Source organism: Ictalurus punctatus, chromosome 17 (assembly GCF_001660625.3).
Source record: "Ictalurus punctatus breed USDA103 chromosome 17, Coco_2.0, whole genome shotgun sequence".
Lineage (NCBI taxonomy): Eukaryota > Metazoa > Chordata > Actinopteri > Siluriformes > Ictaluridae > Ictalurus > Ictalurus punctatus.
Genome location: NC_030432.2, coordinates 18,798,939 through 18,823,974, shown reverse-complemented (window position 1 = coordinate 18,823,974; position 25,036 = coordinate 18,798,939). Strand labels below are relative to the sequence as shown.

Here is a 25,036-nt window from a genome sequence, read left to right as displayed (position 1 = left end):
AGAGAGAGAGAGAGAGAGAGAGAGAATGAGAATAAGATAACCAGGCTGGGAATGTAAACTGTGTAATGAGAAGCACTGGGTGAGGGGTAATAATCTGAGTACTTGTGTCACGGTTCAGCTGCAGCCTGCGTCACCCATTGAAGGGGTTTAATCACACTCTTATTGACCCACATAGGCAGGAATGTTTCTGCTATTGATCTCTACCTCACACCTGGTCTCTCCAACACATCCAGATGGTCCTGCTAACCGGAGCTGTCAATCATCCATCACACTTTCTCCCACCTTCTCTCCTTATATTTCTTCCTAATGTTCTCTGTATGTCTCACACTACTTCCTACACACATTTGCCTTTTCCCTTTCTCCTCTATTTCTCACTAAATATCCCATCCCATTTTCTCTTCTCTCTTTCCTCTGTGCCTTGTTCCTTTTCTCTCTGTCTCTTTCCCTTTTTCCCCCCTTTTTTAAATTTCAGCTCAAACAAACAATCTCCAGTTTCATTTCTATTGAACATTTCTACTGAACATTTCTTCTGAACATTCCCCTCTTTCCCTTTTTAACCTCCTCTTAATGTATCTATCTTTTACCTCAAGATGTGCATGTAGCTTTACTCTAAAAGGTAATTACTGCCCAATTATGTACCGCAAACTTTTTAAAATATACACTATGTACACATTATACATACAAGATACAGCTTACAAGCCTACCATTTTTTTCTGAGCAAGTTAAAGACCAATTCTAAGGCTTTAATACATTTGTAGTTGGACTACCAATCATACATGTATCTCCTAATACACAAAATTACCCATCACTGTTTTTTATCTTCAAAAGTATAATAAACTCACAAATGTACACAATCTCCCATTTATCCCAATGTGGAAATGTTTAATGCCTGATATTTCGTTCTAGAATTTTGCACTGAAGCTTATAGCCACCATCAGTTTAGCAAACTGCAAGTCATCACAAACCATGTCCAGTTTATAAGACACATTTACTGATGTGGTTTGTGACCCTGTGTGACACTGATGATCAAAAGTGTGCAGCAGAGATTAGAAAATAGTCGTAGCACGAGCTTAAAACTGAATCACTTTTCACCTCAGCAGATCATTTGGTATCATTCCACACAAGGATCAGACGCAGGTAGGAGGCAGGGTCCAACGTCTGAGGGTAGAGTTGTGTGGGATGAGTGATTAGGAAGATAATATAGTTCGAATTTCATTTGCTTCAGTGCAAAAGTAAAGGTCTTGGTTTATCAATAAAACGTGGCATAACGAAGAAATTGTGTACATTTTGTTTTACTTGAACTATACTATGATGGTGAATATGTGAATGGGGAATAAGTTAACCCGATAAACAGTAGATAATAAAATCTACTAGTTAATGACTATGAGTCAGTACGGTGAGTCTAAGTATTTCTGTCAAGTTTAATCTGAATACATCAAATATAATCTGTGAAGTATGAGATCGATCGATCGATCTATCTCTCCGTCTCTCTCTCTCTCTCTCTCTCTTTCTCTCTCTCTCTCTCACACACTCTCTCTCTCTCTCACACACACACACACACACACACACACACACACACACACACACACACACACACACACACACACACACACACACACACTGTGTGCTCTGTGTTTCTTGCCCTTCTCTGCCTATCTAATCACAGTCATCTAGCCAGTCCATTAAAATTCTTTAGTCTAATTTGAAAAGAATCCATTTGTGTGGATGCTGAGTGGAATGACTGCTGCTCACACAAACAGGGTCTTTCAGTTGTACTGGCACACTTACGGTACCTGCCGTGTGTGTGTGTGTGTGTGTGTGTAAGATTGGTAATGCTAAATCTGAAAAACACTAAAGTGAGAATATCTAGAAGCAGACATTTGTGGATAACTACTTCCGTAATTTTTGGAAGTTTGTTGTTAATCAAAGTGAATACCTCCCAGTATCATTAGCCAAAGACAAAAGCATGTAAGTTAACCCATTGAATCGTATTCAATGCGGCTGTTGTACCCCCTCCTAGGAAAATAGACCAGCCACTGTTAGCACCAGGAGTGATCCACGGGTGGGCTAACATGTGCCCCGTAAAATTGCTAGGGATGTCATGCTTAGGATGTGTTGGATGCGAGGGCAGATATTGTAACCAGGGGTCAGAAGTGTGGTGAAGGGTTGTGTCCACTAGGGACTGCTGACGTCAGATGCAACAAAGAAACAGTAGCAATTGGGACAATGCACGAATCATTAAAGGCATTACTTGACGCGGCTGATGAGTTATTTAACGGAAATGAGGCCCATGATGATGACATATGGTGATAGATCAAACATGGTCAGTTGTATACAGTATACATCTGTACATTGCGAGCAATTTCTAATGAAAAAGAGCAAGCAAGGGCGCACCCTTCTGGGAGAACAAATGAAGAGCAAGCTACATGCACAGTGGCAGAGAACACGGCCGGAGAATCAATGAACCCCTGAGGAAGGTGGGTCCAGGTGTATTGTTGCTTCTTAAATGTAAAGGCAAAAATAGGCTGTGTCTCCTCACTCACTGAGACACTGAAAAAGCACTACAGAGATCAATAACAGTAAAATGGTCATGATTGCAATAACGACATTTTCTGGGCATTTTTATTTGCTTGACTGGTGATGATTGGGAGTTAGAGCTGAAACGAGCACGATCTTAGCTTTGGGTAGCTTCGTTTAGCTTTTGCAAAAGGATTTTTAGACGCCTTTCGGTTGTGCATAGGGGGAGCTGAGGACAACGTTATTATCGCAAGACGAGGGTGCCTTTATCGGTTTTCTTAGGTTTTGATTTGCTCTGTTTCTTAAACAGATGTTCCTCATTTCACATATCCTTCATGTCTATCCATTTCTTTAAAGAACGTGTCGTATAATCGTAGTCCCACTTGGGATTGCCACATTTGTCAAAAAACAGAAGTTTGGCCATATTTAAATCATCTTCATTGAAAGAACCTTCTCTAGGACAAGGACACCACTGAACAACACTACTAGTCCATCCTGCTGAATTATCAACAAAAGGTTGCACAAAGATGCCAAATCCCCGACTGTACATCCAATCATTTGGAGTGTTTTTGGACTGGCCACTTCCACCCATGTCTAATAATTATATACAGAACAAACAACACACACAAAGTTACTTCAAACCATAAAATAACATAAAAAGAAAATCAGGAATGCTGTGTCAGTGTGAGTTTCAATGAAATAACTGAGTTACAAGATAAGTTTTACAGGAAAATTAGTTTCTTATAAGAGTTTTACGTGTAAGGTCTGTGAAGCTAGATAAGTCTCTCACTGAGATGGATCAGTGAGGAAAGAATAACCACAGTTTCTTTCAACTACTCCTTATGTTAGTTATGTGTCAATAATTCACATTAGAATTATCCCAACAGAAAACACCATAGGCGAGGCTATGACAGCCCATAACTGAGGTGAATAGGATTCCTACATGGAGGCAAACCTTACTACATAATCAAAGAAAATATTCTAACCTCCACCTGGGAATCCCACTTCTGACACCAGTAAACTGTTAGAAAATCTTTTGATGATGTAGAAAATATAGAATATGAAATTGATGAAGCTGAGAATAAAAGGTGCTGTCACACTGCCACAGCTATATCCTGTTTCAAGTGCTTGGGAGAGTTGCTATAAGACACACACACACACACACACACACACACACACACACACACACACACACACACACACACACACACAAGGTCAGATAGCAGTTTCAGTCTCTCAGTTTATTCAAAAAGATGAGAATACACACACACACGCATATATATATATATATATATATATATATATATATATATATATATATATATATATATATATATATATATATATATATATCAGACAATAGTTTTAATTCTTATTGGTTAGACACAAATCATCAGACAGTCATGTGCCTCAGCAACAGTGTGCTCTTCAGTCTAGTTAAAAAAAAAAAAAAAAACCCGACAGGGCCCATGGGTACAGCAGTAGCATGTTTTGGAAACTAAGGGAGAAAGACATATTACTGTGATATAGGTTGTTGAGAAAAAGGTCACAGTATTTTCACGAGAGAGGGAACTCACATAAACTCATGAGTTAAAGTAAGAAAGCATACCATATTAATATTTATCAATTAAGCTAGCCAGCTACGTAAACATAATAACAGCTAGTTATCCAGCTAAATAGCTAACTTAAACATTACCTGTCTAGAAGTAGCTAAAAATTCAGTAGCCACTTAGCTAACTTTGTTGTATTGTGTATAAAAAATAAATTGTCAAGCTAACATTGGATTAACATTGTTGCTATTTATGTATCTACCAAATTAACAAATGTAACAAACTAAAGGAGAGCTTGAAGACACCTAAGGAGGAGTGTCGTATATGGTGATTAATATGGCATATGGAAGAACCCTTCTGAGAACACAATGCAGATTGTTATAGGGACTTTAGGCACTGATGGCTGTAATGACTGCAACAAAATCTGTATTTTTACAGTGCTCTGAATTTATTGTAAAAAAAACAAAAAAAAACAAAACAACAGTGCCATTATCTACTGTAAATAAAATTATAATTCAATATAAACCACACCAAAACCTCATGTTCTACCAACTCCATCAAACTGAGGCTTTTACTACAGTAGAGCAATATGTTATAAGGGCAGGAAGCCGGAAATGTTTTCTGTTTGCTGTAGCTTTACCTGCAGCTTCTTCAGAGTATGCCAATTCTTATCACTGAATTTGAAGAGACAGAGTAAATACATCTATTGTATGATTATACACTCTAAAAATGCTGGGTTAATTTTTCAAATCAAATTGGGTTGAGCCTTTTGGGTCATTTAATTGGGTTATTTTCTCAGTCTTGTGTAGTTTTTGGGTAGTTTTGTTTAACCCATCCTCTGGGTTAGTGACTGGGTCATTTTCACTGACAGACCGACTGTTAGATGTATTTGAAGAAGCATGGTTCATATCAATATATTTATCCATAAAACCATCACTGTACACTAGAAAAAGCAAAAACGTGCGATAACAGTCCAGTTTACATGACATTAAATGCACCGCTATCTTCGTTAGCTTTGGCTTACTTGTTTGTAATGCCCAGTGGATCATAAGATGGTTACTCAGTTTTAAACATCTCATTGATCAAAATCTTTTTATCTGAAATATATGACTTATTTGAGTCATTTACTTCAAAGTCTATATATAAACACCGCTTTAGCAATACATAGCAATACAAACGCAGCTCTAGCAATACATTTCTGAACACTTTCTTGTGTATAAATAAAGGAGACACCATGTTGACGTATTTGTTAATAATGTGGTATATTTGACATTTTCAAATAACCCTGAAAATATTAACCCATTTATGAAATAATATTAACCCAGCGTTTTTGTAAAAACCATAGAAACCATCCTTGGGTTGAAAAACAACCCATTTGCTGGGTTAAAATTAACAACCCAACTTGATAGCCTTGACTTTAGGCCAAAATGTGTTCCGTCCTATATTTAACCCAACCGTTGGGCTATTTAAAAAAAAAAAAAAAAAAAAAAAAAAAATCCCACAACGCTCAATTTGGGTTGTTTTTATTGTGTATTAATTACATTTTTAAAAAATTCTCATTTTCACATACTTTATATTAATGCTGTTTGGTTTATGTCAATTGGTGGTTTTCATAATTTACCTGTAATAGCATCAGAGCCCCACAGCAAAACAAGTCAAAATATAAGCTAGATTTGGACACCAAACATGTCTCTATTGATTGACTGCTTTCAAAATAACTGGACGGTTGAAACCATTTATTGAAGTGCCTGAAGAACCCACAGAGCTTGCAGACATCGGTGCAGGTGCTGTTTGGAGTCTCGAGAGATTTCCACACAGCATTCCTTTCTTTATTTCTTTGTAGTCCAGTGGATTACTTCAGCTCCATTGGGAATTTAGAGTCAGTTGTTTTTCTTCCTCTCAAGTGTCCAGGAGCAATGACCTGCTGTGTTTCAAATGCAGCTGGCTTTCTCTTATACAGTAGTTTCAGTTTAACACAAAGTATATCTAGGTAACAAGATGAAATTGCTAATAAGATGAAGTTGTATTTCAAAAGGAAGTGAAGTCATAGAGTATTAAATATGGAATAAATAATTTTATTTGTTTATATTTCATCACTTTATGTACTACATTCTTATATATATATATATATATATATATATATATATAAAAAAGAATAGTTAAAAGTAATACAATGCATACTGCACATAGTCAATCATCAGAGACATAGTGCAAGTAAAATGTTCACATACATAGGACTGACAAAATAACAGAAAGGTACCAATGCAACTATATCATATAAAGAAAAAAGTCTGTTTGTGATCAGAAGAGCCTCTGGACCCAAATCATACAAATCCTGTATAATATGTAGTGGAATACCAGGCCATTCTTTATGAAGTGGTGTCTTTAAAGAACCCACCATTAACCATTAAAATAATCTATGCTGAACAATAAATTGGTTATATGTTATGCCCTGACTTATACAACTACAAAAAACGGAAGGCACCAAATTTTGTTCAAGAACATACTTAACCATACAGCATCAGGCAGAGCCAGGAGCTATCAAAACAAGTCAATGACAAAACTCTGCGTACGTATCAATCATTGTTGGGTTGTAAAAAGAGAAAAAAAACGGATCCCAAACTTTTAACATCCCATGAAGCACCATTAAATCCATTACTAAACATGAAAAGAATATTGCACAATTGCACAGAGAGGAAGAAGGGTATTAGTCAATAAAAGACACAACAAAGAAGCTATGGGTAACTCTAAACGTGATGCTACCACCAGCTGTAGGGTATGCAAACATTGTGTGAATATGGTGCTTATCTAGGCAACATCCTTTTGAATAGAACTAAGATATAGGGACAATATTGTTATGTCCCATGATAAAAATATTATGCATTGTACCATCTCCAACTGATAAGGGCCAATGTTGAACCACTGATTTTTTCCCTGTACATGCACCAAGATATATCATTTATATCTGCACTTATATAGCACTTTTTTAACCTAACCAGTTCCAAAGTGCTTTACATTGTGTCTCATTGACCCATTCACACACACACACCAATGGTAGCAGAACTGCCATGCAAGGCGCTAACTTGCCCTGTGGGCCAGGAATCAATACGACAACCCTATGATTAGTGGACAACCCACTCTACCACCTGAGCCACAGCCACCCAACTGGTTTTCACCACTGGTTATTTAACTGGTTATCACCACATGTCTTGTTACATCATGCCTTAAAAAAACCTGAAACTTGTGACAAATGACATTCTACCTCCAAGAGGTAAGATTCTGCAGTGAATGTGGAGACTTTCTTACAATAAGTGAAAAGTTCTAAACAAGTTCTAATATTTTAAAATATTTTAAAAATGTAATTTTTTAATATTCACAAATGTAAAAGGAATCTTTCACAAAACTAACAACACTAAACAGAGTATTACAAATAAACGCAGCATTGCACTTTTACAGTATATATCTGGCTTGAGAAATCTGTGCTACCCGATATAATATTTTTTGTGTATATTGCAGCTTTCAACAAAACACCCACAACAGTATGAAAATACAAAGCCTGTCTTATAAAATACTAGACAGACAAACTTACTAAGTTGTTCTTGATGCCATCACAACAGCATCTCAGAAGACACTCATGTGCATTGTATATTGTCTTTCTTCAGGTGAAAGACAAAGACCAGAGTAGATCACCATGTCCAGTGTGAGTAGTCATTCACTTTCATACTTCCATTTCTTTTTCAAGCATCATATGCTTTTTCATACTGTGCATTCCATTGACTCGTGGCAGAAGGACATGACAGAATACATTTAATTTTGTCCTGTGCAGGAGCTTATAGTCTTCTATAACCTACAATGATATACGAAAAAACATGATTAATCATGGTAATAAAGTTACTCAAACTTAAATAGTTCTTCTGGGAGCACTAGTAAATGTTTGGTACAATTAGAATTATTTTTCAGTTTTGTTCTCTCACCCTACTACAGAAGCTGTTAAAGTTATGTAACAATAAGTAAGTCATGTTGTACTTCCACTAATAAAAAACATGTTAGTAGGACGGATAAAAGGGCTGTGCATTCATGTGTTCAAGCGATCAGATATCAATATACTGTTGTAGTGTTAATTAAGTAAATATAAGTTGTTTGAGTTACAGTTATTGTATATGTCTTAATAATGAGTTCTGTATTAGCTAATCAGATGTGGCTACGTCATTATACAGGAACTAGTTCGCTGTTTTGTTTATGTTTAACGCAGTATGCTCACAGGCTCCGGTGCGGATGGTTGTTCTACAAGAACATAATATTCTTGTAAATTTGTGCTTAATTAGTAAGTAAAGTTCCTGCAATGGATTCTCTTTGTTGTGCGAATCTCTTCACGCCTCCACGGACACTTATAAAGACAAGACAAGAGCACAAAAATGCATTAGCTAAGTGTATAGTCAATATAAATTAGCTAAGTGTGACAAGCTCCATGCCCTGCACAGAAAATCTTCCTGCTTCTACAGGTTACTAGTGACCCTGAGTTTTTGAATAAATTTGCCAGGTTCCTGCTTGGATTATCTGGACATTGTAATATTATAGATATCAGCACATGTCTAGATTAAAAGAGGACAACTCACTTTAATTTTTCCAGTCTGTAGTCTTTATGCTCTTGTAAAGCTGAAAGTTTGTCCCGTCCAGATTTCCCTGGTTGGTTCCCAGTTAGTTCCAGCTCTTTGAGGTGTGAAGGGTTCAATGTGAGAGCCGAGGCCAGAGCGGTACAACCACTTTCAGTGACAGAACAGTATGACAACCTAGAAAAATAAAGATTTAATTACACTTGGTGCATGTCTCCAAAAAAGTGTAAGCAGCTACAGTATAAAGTACCATGTGAAAACGGGCTGCATTTAAAAGTATACTATATATTTACATCTTTCACTGACTGACCTACTATCATCTGACTGTTTTTTTAAAAATACATTTATTAAGTTCTTTAATATTCAATTAAGAAATGATTCAAATTGTACCCAAGTTAAAGGACTGGTTGGGGGAAAAGATTTAATTTACATTTAAGGTCAGCCTAGATACCAATTTTGTTTCATTGCTCTTGCGCTGGAGATACAAACCTAATAAGTTTTTGATCATCAATTAGCATCATTCTAACTAACAATCACATAAAAATGCTACTCTCTAGCATTTATGGTTTGTGACACTATATGAATTTTTTTTTTTATCTGGAACATTACAAAAGTATATCACTACTGAAAACTGAAACTGCTTGATTATATATTTAGCATTTTAAATACAGGATTTTATTTTTTTTCAAATGCAACTTTTGTATAACCAGACAATGATTGGTAGTCATAAACTTCCATTACATGTTAACCATGTTACCTTCACTGCAAAACTACAGAAGTTAAATTTAGACAGAAAACTTGCTTTGGCTGCTTGGCTAGATTTGAGGTATGTGGAACCATTTTGCCTGATCTGTGTGCTTAATATTCCCCCAATATAGATTTATTTAAAGTTATTCCTTTAAAGTTCCTATTTATAGAATTGAAATGAATTAATGTTCACCTTAGCTTCTCCAGCTTACAGCAGGGCTTACTTAGAAAATCAGAGATGTGCTGTACTCCTCTGTCCATAACTGGATTCCTGTTCAGACACAGCTCACTCAGGTGAGACGGGTTTGAATTTAGAGCGTTACACAGTGAGCGGCAAGCGTTAATGGTGATGCCACAGTCTGCTAGGCTGTACAAGGAAACAGGCAGATAAATGCTGTTAGCACATAGCTCATTTGAGATTATCAAACACTTTGCTTAACTCTAGCATAAGAGCCATCAGTGTCTTATTACTTATGTAATGCTTTTCTCATGCAAACACAAAATTACACATTTTAAGCTTCGCCCTGAAAGTAAACATTTATTCTGAAACTTAAGGTGATATTAATATATTTTACACAAATCCACTACCTTAGAATGCTTAGTTTACAGGAAGGATTCCTCAGGCCATTAGAGAGATGTTGTGCTCCGTAGTACTTAAGATCATTTTTACTCAAATCCAATTCAATCAAGCTGGAGTTATTGTTCAGCGCTTCAGCCAGGTGTGCACAGCTTTGGCTGTTTAGTTGACAGTTAAAAAGCCTGGAGACAAATTGTAAGTTTCATCTTCAATAAAATATCAAAACAGTCATTTTGTCTAGATAAATGACCTTAAGTGACTGTTTAAAAGTATATAAAAGAGTGATCTAGCACTCACTTTAATGTCTCCAGCCTACATTGTGGCTTCTGCAGAGCATCAGAGAGGAAGAATATTCCTGATTGGCCCAGGGGATTAAAGCTCAGGTCAAGCTTTCTCAGGTGTGAAGGGTTTAAATTAAGGGCTGAAAACAGGGACCTGCAATCTTCTGCTTGAATTTCACACTCAGACAAGCTGCCATAAAACAAACAGAATTAGGAATATAGACAATGGCGTATACTCTAGAACCCTTTAATCTAGTTCTAGTATGAGGGAAGGTCTAGTATGAAAGTCCTATTTTGAACATCACAACAAATGGGTTTGCATTCAGAGAAGGTTTAAGTAGAAGTGTTAACATCCGGTGAAGAATTTTTCAGCAGTGTACAGCACACTGTAATACTCTAATTGTTCATGTTGGGCCAGCACTGGTAATACTAAACAACAATTAATAGGTGGCATACTTATTCGTGTTCAAAACATGATGAACTTACTCCAGAATTTCCAGTTTACAGTGTGGACTTTGAAGACCTTCAGAAAGAATTTTTACGCCAGACTGACGCAAAATATTACCACTGAGTTTCAGTTCTCTGAGGCATGAAGACTTTGAGCTGAGGGCTGAGGTCAGAGCTTGAATGCCTTTGTCTGTGAGGTTACAGTTTCTGACTCTGGAAGACAAATCAGGAGACAAAGTTGATACAAACAAAAAAGCTTTCTGAAAATATTTGTATTATAATCTTCACTTTGTTGCAGATATGAAAACTTACTCAGCTGTTCTGGATGCCATCACAACAGGCAGCATTCTCTGAAGGCATTCATCTGTATTGTCCATGGTGTATTTCCTCAGGTCAAAGATGTCTAGAGCATTTCCTGAGGTCAGCAACACAAACACCAGAGCAGACCACTGTGAAGGAGAGAGCTTGGTTTTGGCAAGGCGCCTGGATGTCTGGAAATTTTGTATCTCCTCTTCTAGAGAAAAGTCATTGAGTTCATTTAGGCAGTGAAACAAGTTGATATACTTCTCTGGATTAAGATGCATCCTGAGCCGGATCTTGATGTACTCGATTGTGTCTTGAACACTTTGGGAACTGCATGCTGATAGCTGTGGCAACAGCTCTTTAAGTAGAGCCTGGTTGCTTTCCTGAGAGATGCCAAGAAGGAAGCGAAGGAACAGGTCAAGCTCTCCACTTTTGCTTTGCAAGGCTTTGTCCACAGCACTCTTGTGGAGGTCAGTGAGGGACAAACATGAAAATGTAATGGCGCATTTTGTCGATTTCCACTGGTTAAGCACAGTTTTGTTCCCTTTGCTGAAGGTTATGTGCACATACAAAGCTGCAAGATGTTCCTGGATGCTTAAATGGACGAAGCAGAAGACCTTTCCTTTACTATGGACAAGCTCAAAGTCCTCTCTGAAGATTCGAGTGCAAACCCCGGAGTACAGGACTGCATCCTTGACATTGATGCCACACTCTTTCAAGTCTTCCTCGTAGAAGATCAAATTTCCTTTTAGCAACTGTTTGAAGGCAAGCTCTCCTAATTTAATAATCATCTCGCTGTCTTTCTGCTGAGACTCATTATACTTTTCCTTTTTAATGCAAGTCTGAATTATTAGAAAATGTGTGTACATTTGAGTCAGTGTCTTGGGAATTGGTTTACCTTCTGCTTCTTTTAACATCTTCTCCAGAACAGTTGCTGAAATCCAACAAAACACGGGTATGTGGCACATGATGTAGAGGCTCCTTGACAACTTCAGATGCTTGATGACGTCATTGGCCAGGCTTTCGTCTCTAATGTTCTTCCTTAAGTACTCTTCCTTTTGAGGGTCATTAAATCCTCGGATCTCAGTGACCTGACTTATCCATTCATGAGGAATTTGACTGGCTGCTGCTGGTCTGGAGGTTATCCAAATGAATGCAGAAGGAAGAAGATTCCCCTTGATGAGGTTTGTCAGTAAAACATCAACTGAGGTAGGAATATTTACCTCACTTACAACCATACTGTTTTGAAAATCCAGGAGTAAACGATGTTCATCCAGACCATCAAAAATAAACACAGTGTTGTGTGTGGTAACGTTGGTAAACTTTATTTCTTTTAGCTCTGGAAAGAAATGGTGAACCAGATCCTCCAGACTGAAGCTCTGGTGCTTCATCAAGTTAAGCTCCCTGAAGGGAAGTGGCAATATGAAGTGGACATCCTGATTTGCTGTGTCTTCAGCCCAGTCCAGGATGAATTTCTGCACAGAGACTGTTTTTCCAATGCCAGCAACTCCCTTTGTCAGCATAACCCTTACATCATGTCCATGTAAGGGTTTAAATATGTCATTGCATTTGATTGGCTTGTCATCTGCTGACTGGTGAATTCTTGATGCTGTCTCAATCTGTCTCACCTCGTGTTCATTATTCACTTCTCCACTTCCTCCCTCTGTAATGTAAAGCTCTGTGTAGATGTCACTGAGACGTGTTCCATGTCTTTGTAGTCCGTCAGATAACCACTGGAATCGATTCTTTAGCCTGGATTTTAATTTCATGCATAATTCTTTGCTAGGTAATTCTGTGTACCTGTAATATGAGCACATTATTGACCACACATAGAATTATTTTTAACAATAAACAAACAAACATAGTAAAAACAATCTTTAATAAATATGTAACAAGAAGTTGGCTTACTTTTGAGAGTCATGAGCAGCGTGAATCATGCTTTGTGAAATGCCAGTTAAGTTTGTCCTTGGTTTGCTTGGAGGAATCTTGGTTCTTTTGCTATTTCTTTGGAGAAAAGTGTCAAAAGTTGTACAATTGTTAAAAAGACCAGCTCTGATACTAAATAACTTTATGTATTAAAATATTAACCATATCCACATCTTTCTACATCATTTTCATTTAGTGCATTTTCTCTGCTGCTCTCCTTGACTGTCTTGAAGTCTTTGAGGTCTACTACTGGCACTCTTGTCTAAAGGGCACTTACATTAACAGGGACAATCCCCTTAGATGCGAGCTGATTCCTTTCTAAGTAATGGTAAATGGTCTGCACTTATATGGCACTTTTTTTAACCTTAGCGGTTCTACAAAGCGCTTTACACTGGTTCTCATTCACCCATTCACATACACATACACACACACACACACCAATGGTAGCTGAGCTGCCATGCAAAGAGCTAGCTTGCCATCGGGAGCAACTTGGGGTTCAAAGGACACTTCGGCATGTAGAGTCACGTGGTCTGGGAAACAATGCGCTCTACCACCTTAAGTAGGTTAGTCTGGTGTGTGCTAGGGCATAGTGTGTATTACTTTGCCAGAATTCCATCATTATCACTGTAGGGCTAATCTAAAGAGTGCATAAACTTTATCCTCATTGATAACATGGCTGAATGAAATGAAATGAAACAAGAACACTTCAGTGCCTGTCCTCATACTTCTTCCACTGTAACAAACATTTGTTTGTAAATGTGCGTGATCTCTCCTGATGGATTGTCCTGAATGAACATGAGGATGAAAAGGATGCACATTAAATGCTATGACCTTCACAATCACCAAATCTCAACCCATTTGAACACCTATGGGAGATTTTGGACTGATTTGTCAGAAAGCGCTCGGCCACCATCATCAAAACAACACCTCAGGGAATATCTTTTTAGAAGAACAGTATTCTGTCCCTGTAGTACAGTTCCAGAGACTTGTAGAATCAATGCAAAGGCTCATAATAGCTAGACACAGGTATTATGGACATGAGTGCTCATTGAAGGATTTGACGAGTATGATGTAAATTGATGTTAAGTCTACGCTATAGCGTTCAGAGTCAGATATTGGAATGACATGTTAGACAGCACTCTCTTCCAACATAGTAAAAATTACACCTTTGGGAAACCATGCCTCCAAAACATAACTGGTAAATGTGCTTCAGAACTCTTACCTGTGCCCAGAAGATTTGTTAAAAGAGTCTGGTAGGTCCAGAGACCAGTTACTTTTGAGAGACGCACAGCTGGGTGCTGATGTGTGGGATCTCTCCTGTTTTATCGTCCTGAATGTACATGGATAATGTCAGAATACTCCATTGCTTGTGTATCTGTAATGACTTAACAGTTCTAAATGAAGGAAATGCAATTTTACTGCCTTGTTTATTTTTACATGATTGATGGATACACTACATATTGAAATTCACAGAATATGATCATGTATCTTATGTTTGTCTTATGAAAGTGTCATTTTCATACATGCAGCTGTGACAGCTTTCTACATATGTGTGCAGTGTATATCAGAGTCTTGTCAGAATCTTACCTGTGCAATTGTGATGTTTCACTTTGAAATTTCAGTGGAGGGTTCATTGAATTATCACTTTTCATTGACAGACAGCTCGGTACGGGCGAAGCTTGTTTTCCCCTGTGAAAAACCCAACTAAATATTACATATTATATTTGAATATACATGCATCATGCATAGCTATGTTTCTTTATTTCTGTAATCAATCATTAGTTTCATATCTATCTATCTATCTATCTATCTCTCTCTCTCTCTCTCTCTCTATCTATCTATCTATCTATCTATCTATCTATCTATCTCCATCTGGACTTTCTGGGAAACTTGGGGGTTGAATACTTATTCAAGCAGCATTTTTCTGGGTTTTTTTTCTTCTTCTTTGAAATACTTGCTGACCAATAATTCATTTTGATTTTGAAAATTCACTGTACTGTAAGAGAACATGAGTTTGCAATTAAATAAATAAATAAGTAAATAAGTAAATAAATAAATAAATAAATATTGACTGGAACAACATCCAACTAACTTGAAGAACTTTTGTCAGGATGAATGGGTGAAAAACATTCCCAACAGAGTGCAAAGCTGGTAGGAACTTACGCCAACAAATGTAAAGTTTTTTTTGTTTTTGTTTTTTTTTGTGAAGAAAAAGGTGGTTCTAACAAGTACTAGTCTAAAGGGGGTAAATACTTATGTAAGCAGCATTTTTTCATTTGTAAATTATTTTTAAAGATCTGCTGATAAAATAATGAATTTGACTTTGAAATTTTACTTAAAGAGCATATTTGTTTGCACAAAATATACATGCTAATGTGTGTAGAAGCTGGGCAGCGGGCATGAGCTACACTGCATGTTGTACTTGACAGAATATGATCATGTATCTAATGCTGCTGGTGTATTTCAGGGGTCATTTTCATACATGCAGCTGTAATTAGCTGTGACAGCTTTGTACATATGTATTCACTATATATCAGAGTCTTACCTGTGCACTTGTGATGTTTCACTTTGAAATTTCAGTGGAGGGTTCATTGAATTATCACTTTTCATTGACAGACAGCTCGGTACAGGCGAAGCTTGTTTTCCCCTGTGAAAAAAAAGAGACTAAATATTATATTAAATATTATATTTGAATATACACACATCATGCATAGCTATGTTTCTTTATTTCTGTAATCAATCATTAGTTTCATATCTATCTATCTATCTATCTATCTATCTATCTATCTATCTATCTATCCCCCCTCTCTCTCATAGACACTCTGTCACACACAGTCTGTCTTGCAAACCGACCCACCAGCCCACCCACCCACACACATACACCAATGGTAGCTGAGCTGCCATGCAAAACGCTAGCTTGCCATCGGGAGCAACTTGGGGTTCAGTGTCTTGCCAAAGGACACTTCGGCATGTAGAGTCACGTGGTCTGGGAAACAACGCGCTCTACCACCTTAAGTAGGTTAGTCTGGTGTGTGCTAGGGCACAGTATGTATTACTTTGCCAGAATTCCATCATTATCACTGTAGGGCTAATCTAAAGAGTGCATAAACTTTACCCTCAATGATAACAAGGCTGAATGAAATGAAATGAAACAAGAACACTTCAGTGCCTGTCCTGATACTTCTTCCACTGTAACAAACATTTGTTTGTAAATGTGCGTGATCTCTCCTGATGGATTGTCCTGAATGAACATGAGGATGAAAAGGATGCACATTAAATGCTATGACCTTCACAATCACCAAATCTCAACCCATTTGAACACCTATGGGAGATTTTGGACTGATTTGTCAGAAAGCACTCGACCACCATCATCAAATCAACACCTCAGGGAATATCTTTTTAGAAGAACAGTATTCTGTCCCTGTAGTACAGTTCCAGAGACTTGTAGAATCAATGCAAAGGCTCATAATAGCTAGACACAGGTATTATGGACATGAGTGCTCATTGAAGGATTTGACGAGTATGATGTAAATTGATGTTAAGTCTACGCTATAGCGTTCAGAGTCAGATATTGGAATGACATGTTAGACAGCACTCTCTTCCAACATAGTAAAAATTACACCTTTGGGAAACCATGCCTCCAAAACATAACTGGTAAATGTGCTTCAGAACTCTTACCTGTGCCCAGAAGATTTGTTAAAAGAGTCTGGTAGGTCCAGAGACCAGTTACTTTTGAGAGACGCACAGCTGGGTGCTGATGTGTGGGATCTCTCCTGTTTTATCGTCCTGAATGTACATGGATAATGTCAGAATACTCCATTGCTTGTGTATCTGTAATGACTTAACAGTTCTAAATGAAGGAAATGCAATTTTACTGCCTTGTTTATTTTTACATGATTGATGGATACACTACATATTGAAATTCACAGAATATGATCATGTATCTTATGTTTGTCTTATGAAAGTGTCATTTTCATACATGCAGCTGTGACAGCTTTCTACATATGTGTGCAGTGTATATCAGAGTCTTGTCAGAATCTTACCTGTGCAATTGTGATGTTTCACTTTGAAATTTCAGTGGAGGGTTCATTGAATTATCACTTTTCATTGACAGACAGCTCGGTACGGGCGAAGCTTGTTTTCCCCTGTGAAAAACCCAACTAAATATTACATATTATATTTGAATATACATGCATCATGCATAGCTATGTTTCTTTATTTCTGTAATCAATCATTAGTTTCATATCTCTCTCTCTATCTATCTATCTATCTATCTATCTATCTATCTTCATCTGGACTTTCTGGGAAACTTGGGGGTTGAATACTTATTCAAGCAGCATTTTTCTGGGGTTTTTTTTCTTCTTCTTTGAAATACTTGCTGACCAATAATTCATTTTGATTTTGAAAATTCACTGTACTGTAAGAGAACACGAGTTTGCAATTAAATAAATAAATAAATAAATAAATATTGACTGGAACAACATCCAACTAACTTGAAGAACTTTTGTCAGGATGAATGGGTGAAAAACATTCCCAACAGAGTGCAAAGCTGGTAGGAACTTACGCCAACAAATGTAAAGTTTTTTTTGTTTTTGTTTTTTTTTTGTGAAGAAAAAGGTGGTTCTGACAAGTACTAGTCTAAAGGGGGTAAATACTTATGTACGCAGCATTTTTTCATTTGTAAATTATTTTTAAAGATCTGCTGATAAAATAATGAATTTGACTTTGAAATTTTATTTAAAGAGCATATTTGTTTGCACAAAATATACATGCTAATGTGTGTAGAAGCTGGGCAGCGGGCATGAGCTACACTGCATGTTGTACTTGACAGAATATGATCATGTATCTAATGCTGCTGGTGTATTTCAGGGGTCATTTTCATACATGCAGCTGTAATTAGCTGTGACAGCTTTGTACATATGTATTCACTATATATCAGAGTCTTACCTGTGCACTTGTGATGTTTCACTTTGAAATTTCAGTGGAGGGTTCATTGAATTATCACTTTTCATTGACAGACAGCTCGGTACGGGCGAAGCTTGTTTTCCCCTGTGAAAAAAGAGACTAAATATTATATTAAATATTATATTTGAATATACACACATCATGCATAGCTATGTTTCTTTATTTCTGTATCTATCTATCTATCTATCTATCTATCTATCTATCTATCTATCTATCCCCCCTCTCTCTCATAGACACTCTGTCACACACAGTCTGTCTTGCAAACCCACCCACCAGCCCACCCACCCACACACATACACCAATGGTAGCTGAGCTGCCATGCAAAGCGCTAGCTTGCCATCGGGAGCAACTTGGGGTTCAGTGTCTTGCCAAAGGACACTTCGGCATGTAGAGTCACGTGGTCTGGGAAACAACGCGCTCTACCACCTTAAGTAGGTTAGTCTGGTGTGTGCTAGGGCACAGTATGTATTACTTTGCCAGAATTCCATCATTATCACTGTAGGGCTAATCTAAAGAGTGCATAAACTTTACCCTCAATGATAACAAGGCTGAATGAAATGAAATGAAACAAGAACACTTCAGTGCCTGTCCTGATACTTCTTCCACTGTAACAAACATTTGTTTGTAAATGTGCGTGATCTCTCCTGATGGATTGTCCTGAATGAACATGAGGATGAAAAGGATGCACATTAAATGCTATGACCTTCATAATCACCAAATCTCAACCCATTTGAACACCTATGGGAGATTTTGGACTGATTTGTCAGAAAGCACTCGACCACCATCATCAAATCAACACCTCAGGGAATATCTTTTTAGAAGAACAGTATTCTGTCCCTGTAGTACAGTTCCAGAGACTTGTAGAATTAATGCAAAGGCTCATAATAGCTGGATGCAGTTATTATGGACATGAGGACATGAGTGCTCACTGAAGGATTTGACGAGGATGATGTAAATTGATGTTAAATCTACGCTATAGCCTTCAGAGTCAGATATTGGAATGACATGTTAGACAGCACTCTCTTCCAACATCGTAAAAACGATACCTGAGGGAAACCATGCCTCCAAAACATAACTGGTAAATGTGCTTCAGACATTTTCATACATGCAGCTGTGACAGCTTTCTACATATGTGTGCAGTGTATAGAGTCTTATCAGAGTCTTACCTGTGCACTTGTGATGTTTCACTTTGAAATTTCAGTGGAGGGTTCATTGAATTATCACTTTTCATTGACAGACAGCTCGGTACGGGCGAAGCTTGTTTTCCCCTGTGAAAAACACAACTAAATATTAAATATTATATTTGAATATACATGCATCATGCAAATCTATGTTTCTTCATTTCTGTAAACAATCATTAGTTTCATATCTATCTATCTATCTATCTATCTATCGTCACAGAATATGATCATGTATCTAATGCTGCTGGTGTATTTCAGGGGTCCTTTTCATACATGCAGCTGTAATTAGCTGTGACAGCTTTGTACATATGTATTCACTATATATCAGAGTCTTACCTGTGCACTTGTGATGTTTCACTTTGAAATTTCAGTGGAGGGTTCATTGAATTATCACTTTTCATTGACAGACAGCTCGGTACAGGCGAAAGTGGTTTTCCCCTGTGAAAAAAACAGACTAAATATTATATTAAATATTATATTTGAATATACATGCATCATGCATCGCTGCTTCTTCATTTCTGTTATTAATCATTAGTTTCATATCTATCTATCTATCTATCTATCTATCTATCTATCTATCCCCCCTCTCTCTCATACACATTCTGTCACACACACTCTGTCTCGCAAACCCATACACACAATCACACACACATACACACACACACACACACACACACACACACACACACACACACACACACACACACATATTAATATTTCACAGGTAATCTAATCTTTGAACCTTCAGTGGAGGGTTCATTGAATTCTCAGTTTTCATGGACAGACAGCTTAGTACAGCTGAAGCTAGTTTTAAACTATGAAAAAAACAATGCTATATATTATATTTGAATGTACATGCATCACACATGGTTGCATTTCTAATCTATCTATCTATCTATCTATCTATCTATCTATCTATCTATCTAGCAATCTATTTAGCTATCTATCTAGCTATCTAGCTGTGCCGTCTGTTTAGAGATAGATAGAGCTTTTAAAACTCGATTTGTGCCAGTTGTGCATGTCACAGCATGAACATGGATACTCTACTGCCTATAACAGCTTCTTAACACATGATGGCACACCTTTTGTAAAGAAAGCTCACCCTCACATTCCGTAATGGCTTAATGGTTTAGTTTAAACATTGTTCCAGTAAGATCAAGATCAAGGGCTGTTTGATTCCAGAAATATGTATAATCAGAGGATTTTTTTTTTTTTAAATGGGGGGATCTAATGTTTTTTGTTTTGTTTTTCTTTTCAAAAGTAGACCTAGATATGTTTGGAGGCACTATGGTGCTAAGTTGACTAACAGACTGACATATTATATAATAGCAATCAGTTCAACATGTTTAAATTTCATTAAAATGGATTCAAGTCAGACTTTTTGAGAACAACTTGAAGTTTTGCTTGAGCTAGGTGCTGTATGCAAGATCCCACTGATTCAGACACAATGCAGATTACATGCAAATCTGTGCCAATCAGTGTAGGCTATGAACATAACTCTTGTGCTAATAGATCGTCTCCTAGTCTTACCCGGGAATGCTTGATGATTCTTCCTGAAACTTCAGTGGAGGGTTCATTGAATGGTCACTTTTCATTGACACACAGCTCGATACAGGTGAAGTCGGTGTTATGCTATAAAAGAGGATTAATATTAGATATGACATTTCCACCGTGACACTACACAATGGGCTCCATTTGTCTAATAAACATGAACAATGGGTTACAAGTAACATACAACATCATTTTAAGAAATATTATTTGCTCCATTAGGTAAACTTTATTTTAGTTAATAAACATAAACAATAATACATTACAAGTAATATTAACAAAGTAACTAACACCTGTGATGACCAGTGGTTGACCATCCATGTTTCAAAATATATTAGTTTATTACATTTTCACATTTAGCCCAAAACAATTTGAAGAAATTGATTTATTTCCAAAATAATACAAAGATTTATTTTTAAAATGCTTACAACATCACAGCTCAGGTCTTCAGAGGTCATGGTAATGCCTTTGCAGTTTTAAATGAAATTTGAAACATGGTAATTTGATGTTAAACATTTTGCACACAGACTTACTTCTCACACTCAGGATCGGCTTGGTGTTTATTAATTGTCATTTTGGACATCACTGTGCTAAGATCTGAATCTGCCAGCCCTCTCTGGGGCACTTCTCTAGATGGGCTCTGATTCATAGCTGCCATCCTGTGTCGTGAACACCATAACACAGCATGACGTCACACATCATAACAAAACAGCTGAAAGTTCAGATCAAATTTTTGCTACAACAGTAATCAGTATCTTTAAATTCCTCCAATAAAGCCAAGGATATTAACATGGGAGATGAATTAAATGCCCCATAATGAGTTTGTCACACTAAAGACATTAATAGTGCATAAAGAATGTTTTAGCTATTTAGAAACATATTAATGGCCAAAAAAATAATAATAAATAGATGTTGCTCACTTTTTCTGCTCCATTTCTCACTTTGAGTGATTAGCTTATTTTACCCGGTTTTGTGAATGCTCCTACCAGCTCCATTGTGGCTGCATCTGTTTCGTTTCCCCTCTTGGCTCCACCCAGTCATCATGTGACTCTACTCTGCTTTAACTCTCTCTGTCTCAGCTTGCTCAAAGTGCAAACCATCAGCATTCATACAAACATTACTCAGATCCTGGTAAACAAGATAAAACAGACCGTGTGTTTTGCCAGCAGTCAACATGTTTTACTTGTTATCTTCTCAACGAGAAAATTAAACAGGTAGAGCAGGGGAAACAATACCCAATGATTAGGTGTCACCAAATCAAATTGAGAACTGCTGAAGTGTAAATGTTACTGAAAGAATGTACAGAGTTAGATTTGAAGGTGGCATGCAAGAGATTGTCATCCCACAAATTACACAAATGGTATTAAGTAAATAGCAACAGTCATGCCTATTGTAAAGCTGCCAGCTTTTCTCCCTCTCTTGTGTTAATGTTATTATATCCAATAAGTAGTGTTTTAATTCCATTTATGAGAAGGAACTTGCATTGGATGTTTGTGCAGAAAAAGTAGTTAAAGAAGTGGTTATGTAGGAATGCATGCTTTTCACTGGTAATATCCCCTCTACCTTGTTCATCAATAAAAAGGAACCATTAGACCATCACTGGGTATTATTTGGGTGGTGGTTCATTCTCAGCACAACAGTGACGCTTACATGGTTGTGTATGTATGACACCCTTGTTAAAATATCCTGCTCTGTCTGACCAGCTGCCAGAACACAGGTCGATCTGGTCAAGCTTGGATTCTTTTTTAAAACACCTTAGTGTGAGTGCTGGGTTAAGTATATTCCACAAACAACACGTGTTAGTAAGGTGTTGGGTCACCACATGATGCAACACCAGCTTCAATACACGCTGGCATTGTTTCTACGTGGCTCTAAAACTCAGTCAGTCCAAAAACTCCTATAGGTGTGGTGACTGTGTAGACCATAGTGTATGATTTACATCGAACCACCATTCAGTGAGCTCTCATGGATGGGGACGTTTTCATTTGGGTAAAGACCTCCCCATCCCATCCCAAAAATTCTATCATAGGATAAATGTGATCTATCAGAAGAACTTTGTATTTAGTATATGCAGTGATTCCTACCTCTAAGGAGACTAGTGGATCTAAACCATGCCAGCAAAATAAATCCCATAGCATAACATAGCCACTGAGTTTCCTAATACTTTGTCATCCATTATGAACAAATAAGGTGACAAAGTGCAGAAATGAGCCATTAATGATTAAAGAGAAGTACAAGCTCTCAATGCCTATTAGCAATTGTGTTAAGGAGGCAGAAAGGAAGAGTCACGGGGAGCCTGAAGCATATCCCATGGGACTCGGGGCACAAGGTAGGGGACACCCTGGATGGCATGCCAATCGCACTCACATTAACATATTCACACACTATGGACAATTTAGAGATGTCAATCAGACTACAATGCATGTCTTTCGACTGGGGGACGAAACCGAAGGAACACGGAGGAAACCCCCTGTGAACATGCAAACTCCGCACACACAGGGTGGAAGTGGGAATCAAAACCTCAAACCTGGAGATAACCATTAATCCATGTGACCTCCATAGCTCCTAGCTCAAGTGTAAAATATCTCAGCAAACTTCAGACTCATCTTATCCGCACCGTTTCTTTGTTATGGCCGAGAGAGAAGAGTGAGGATCTTCATGTCTTCAATGTGTACAATACATTTCTGTCTTCAGTATGCATCAATTTAAGATATAGTGAATATATATATATATATATATATATATATATATATATATATATATATATATATATATATATATATCAAGCTACATTTTATATATATATATATATATATATATATATATATATATATATATATATATATATATATATATCAAGCTACATACTATCAATATCTACATTCTCAAAGTTTGCACTTGATTTACATCCTGCCAACGCTGTGTATGTCATACATGTATCTTGCACCTTGGGTCCAGGAGAAACGTTATTTCATTTCACTGTGTACTGGACACTGTATATGGATCTGATGACAATAAAGATCTATTTGACTTGACTTGAAATATCTGATGCTTTAGGCATTACTGAAGACCACTTCATGGGAGATCCAGTGTTCTTTCCTCAGTGTCTGGACTTCCCACTAAGGTTCTTCTAATCAAAACTGAAACCAGATGATTAGATCCCGGGCATCACACCTCTGCATCTTTCCAAAAAACACAGTGTATTCACAGAGCCTCAGACACATTAGGTAAATTTATATTCAAATCCTCATCTGCCAGACACTTTTGGTCCTTGATTCAATCGCTCAACAAGGTTTACTATAATAACAGCTCCTGTCCTTGATGTTCTTCCTTCTACCTAGTGTAAATTATTAAATTAGTCTACTTTTATAATTAAATTAAATTATGGTATAAGTTTGTGTAGTATACAAAGTGGCATATTTAGAAATCACTAAAAAATCTGAGCTAGTGATACAACACTACAACAGCATGTGGCGCCATACCACCATTTACAAGACAAGAACAGAAAAGGTCTGTGTGCCATGAAACTGAGACATACTGCTACACTCTCAGGAAAATGGTACTAAACCGTACCTTTCCTTGTTCCTTGGGTGCTACACTTATATTTTGTACCTTTAATGTTTTAGATTTTACCTGGAAATGTGGATATAGTGTATATTTAAATAAAAGATTTAAGGTACATAATTTGACAGTAAATACCTTTTAGAGTAAAGCTATAAAAGGTACACTGTATTCATCTTTCTAGGTAAAAGATCCATACTAAAAATACAAAAGGTGTATGCTTAAAGGTACAGGCTGAGAGACTGGGGTGGTATAGTTTAGTACCCTTTTTTTCTGAGACTGTATCTTAAATATCAGGAGATAAACAGGATTTCAGTCGGCTCTTGATTGTACCAAATTTGCATTGAGATAGCCACTCTTTTTTAATAAATTTTTTTTTTTTACAATACATAATGAAAGGTAATGAAAACTTTGGGCCTTTATTATAATTTTTTTTACCACAGGATTAGCACTACACTAGGGTTCCTTACATGTTTATTGAATAATTCCTGGTTCTTAGTCTTCAGAAAATGTTCTACTTGGAACTAAACAGAAAATAATCTGTTGTGTGTAAGGATTCCTCCAAATGAAGAATCCATAACGGTTCAAAATTTTCCAAGAGTTCAGAGTTTACACCAATTATAACGTGAAGGTTCCTTGAGCCATCAAATCTGTCATCTTGGTCTCTAATAAAACTATTCATTTTTCATTTACATTAATGGCATTTGGCAGCATGACTTAGAAAGTGCTTTGTATTCTCTATCAAAAAACACATCATCATGCTAGTTCAGTAGGTTCAGTAAGAGTACCATCAGTCTAGACCCCCCCCCCCCAATCCCTC

General features: G+C 37.1%; 1 protein-coding gene across 4 annotated transcripts; it reads right to left on the bottom strand.

The window, feature by feature from the left end:
• Window positions 1–6,204: 6,204 nt before the first annotated feature.
• On the bottom strand, window positions 6,205–21,683 carry LOC108277774 (NACHT, LRR and PYD domains-containing protein 3). 4 transcript variants are annotated; one of them, XR_008398215.1, is made up of 19 exons: window positions 21,576–21,683; window positions 21,189–21,314; window positions 20,638–20,739; window positions 19,444–19,545; window positions 19,093–19,194; window positions 17,909–18,010; window positions 17,005–17,106; window positions 16,640–16,747; window positions 15,507–15,608; window positions 14,549–14,650; window positions 14,184–14,291; window positions 12,944–13,039; window positions 11,045–12,835; window positions 10,772–10,945; window positions 10,302–10,475; window positions 10,016–10,186; window positions 9,652–9,794; window positions 8,684–8,857; window positions 6,205–7,914 (listed from the first exon to the last, which is right to left on the bottom strand). XR_008398215.1 is itself a non-coding variant. In XM_053687303.1 (19 exons), exons 1-19 carry the CDS (start codon window positions 21,587–21,589, stop codon window positions 7,908–7,910), a joined length of 3,831 nt encoding a protein of 1,276 aa, XP_053543278.1. In that variant the 5' UTR covers window positions 21,590–21,683; the 3' UTR covers window positions 6,206–7,907. The 4 variants fall into 4 exon arrangements, 3 of the variants coding, with proteins under 3 accessions (XP_053543278.1, XP_053543280.1, XP_053543279.1); XM_053687303.1 differs by having other exon boundaries at window positions 6,206–7,914; window positions 9,621–9,794; XM_053687305.1 differs by lacking the exon at window positions 16,640–16,747 and having other exon boundaries at window positions 6,206–7,914; window positions 9,621–9,794.
• Between the last annotated feature and the right edge of the window lie 3,353 nt (window positions 21,684–25,036).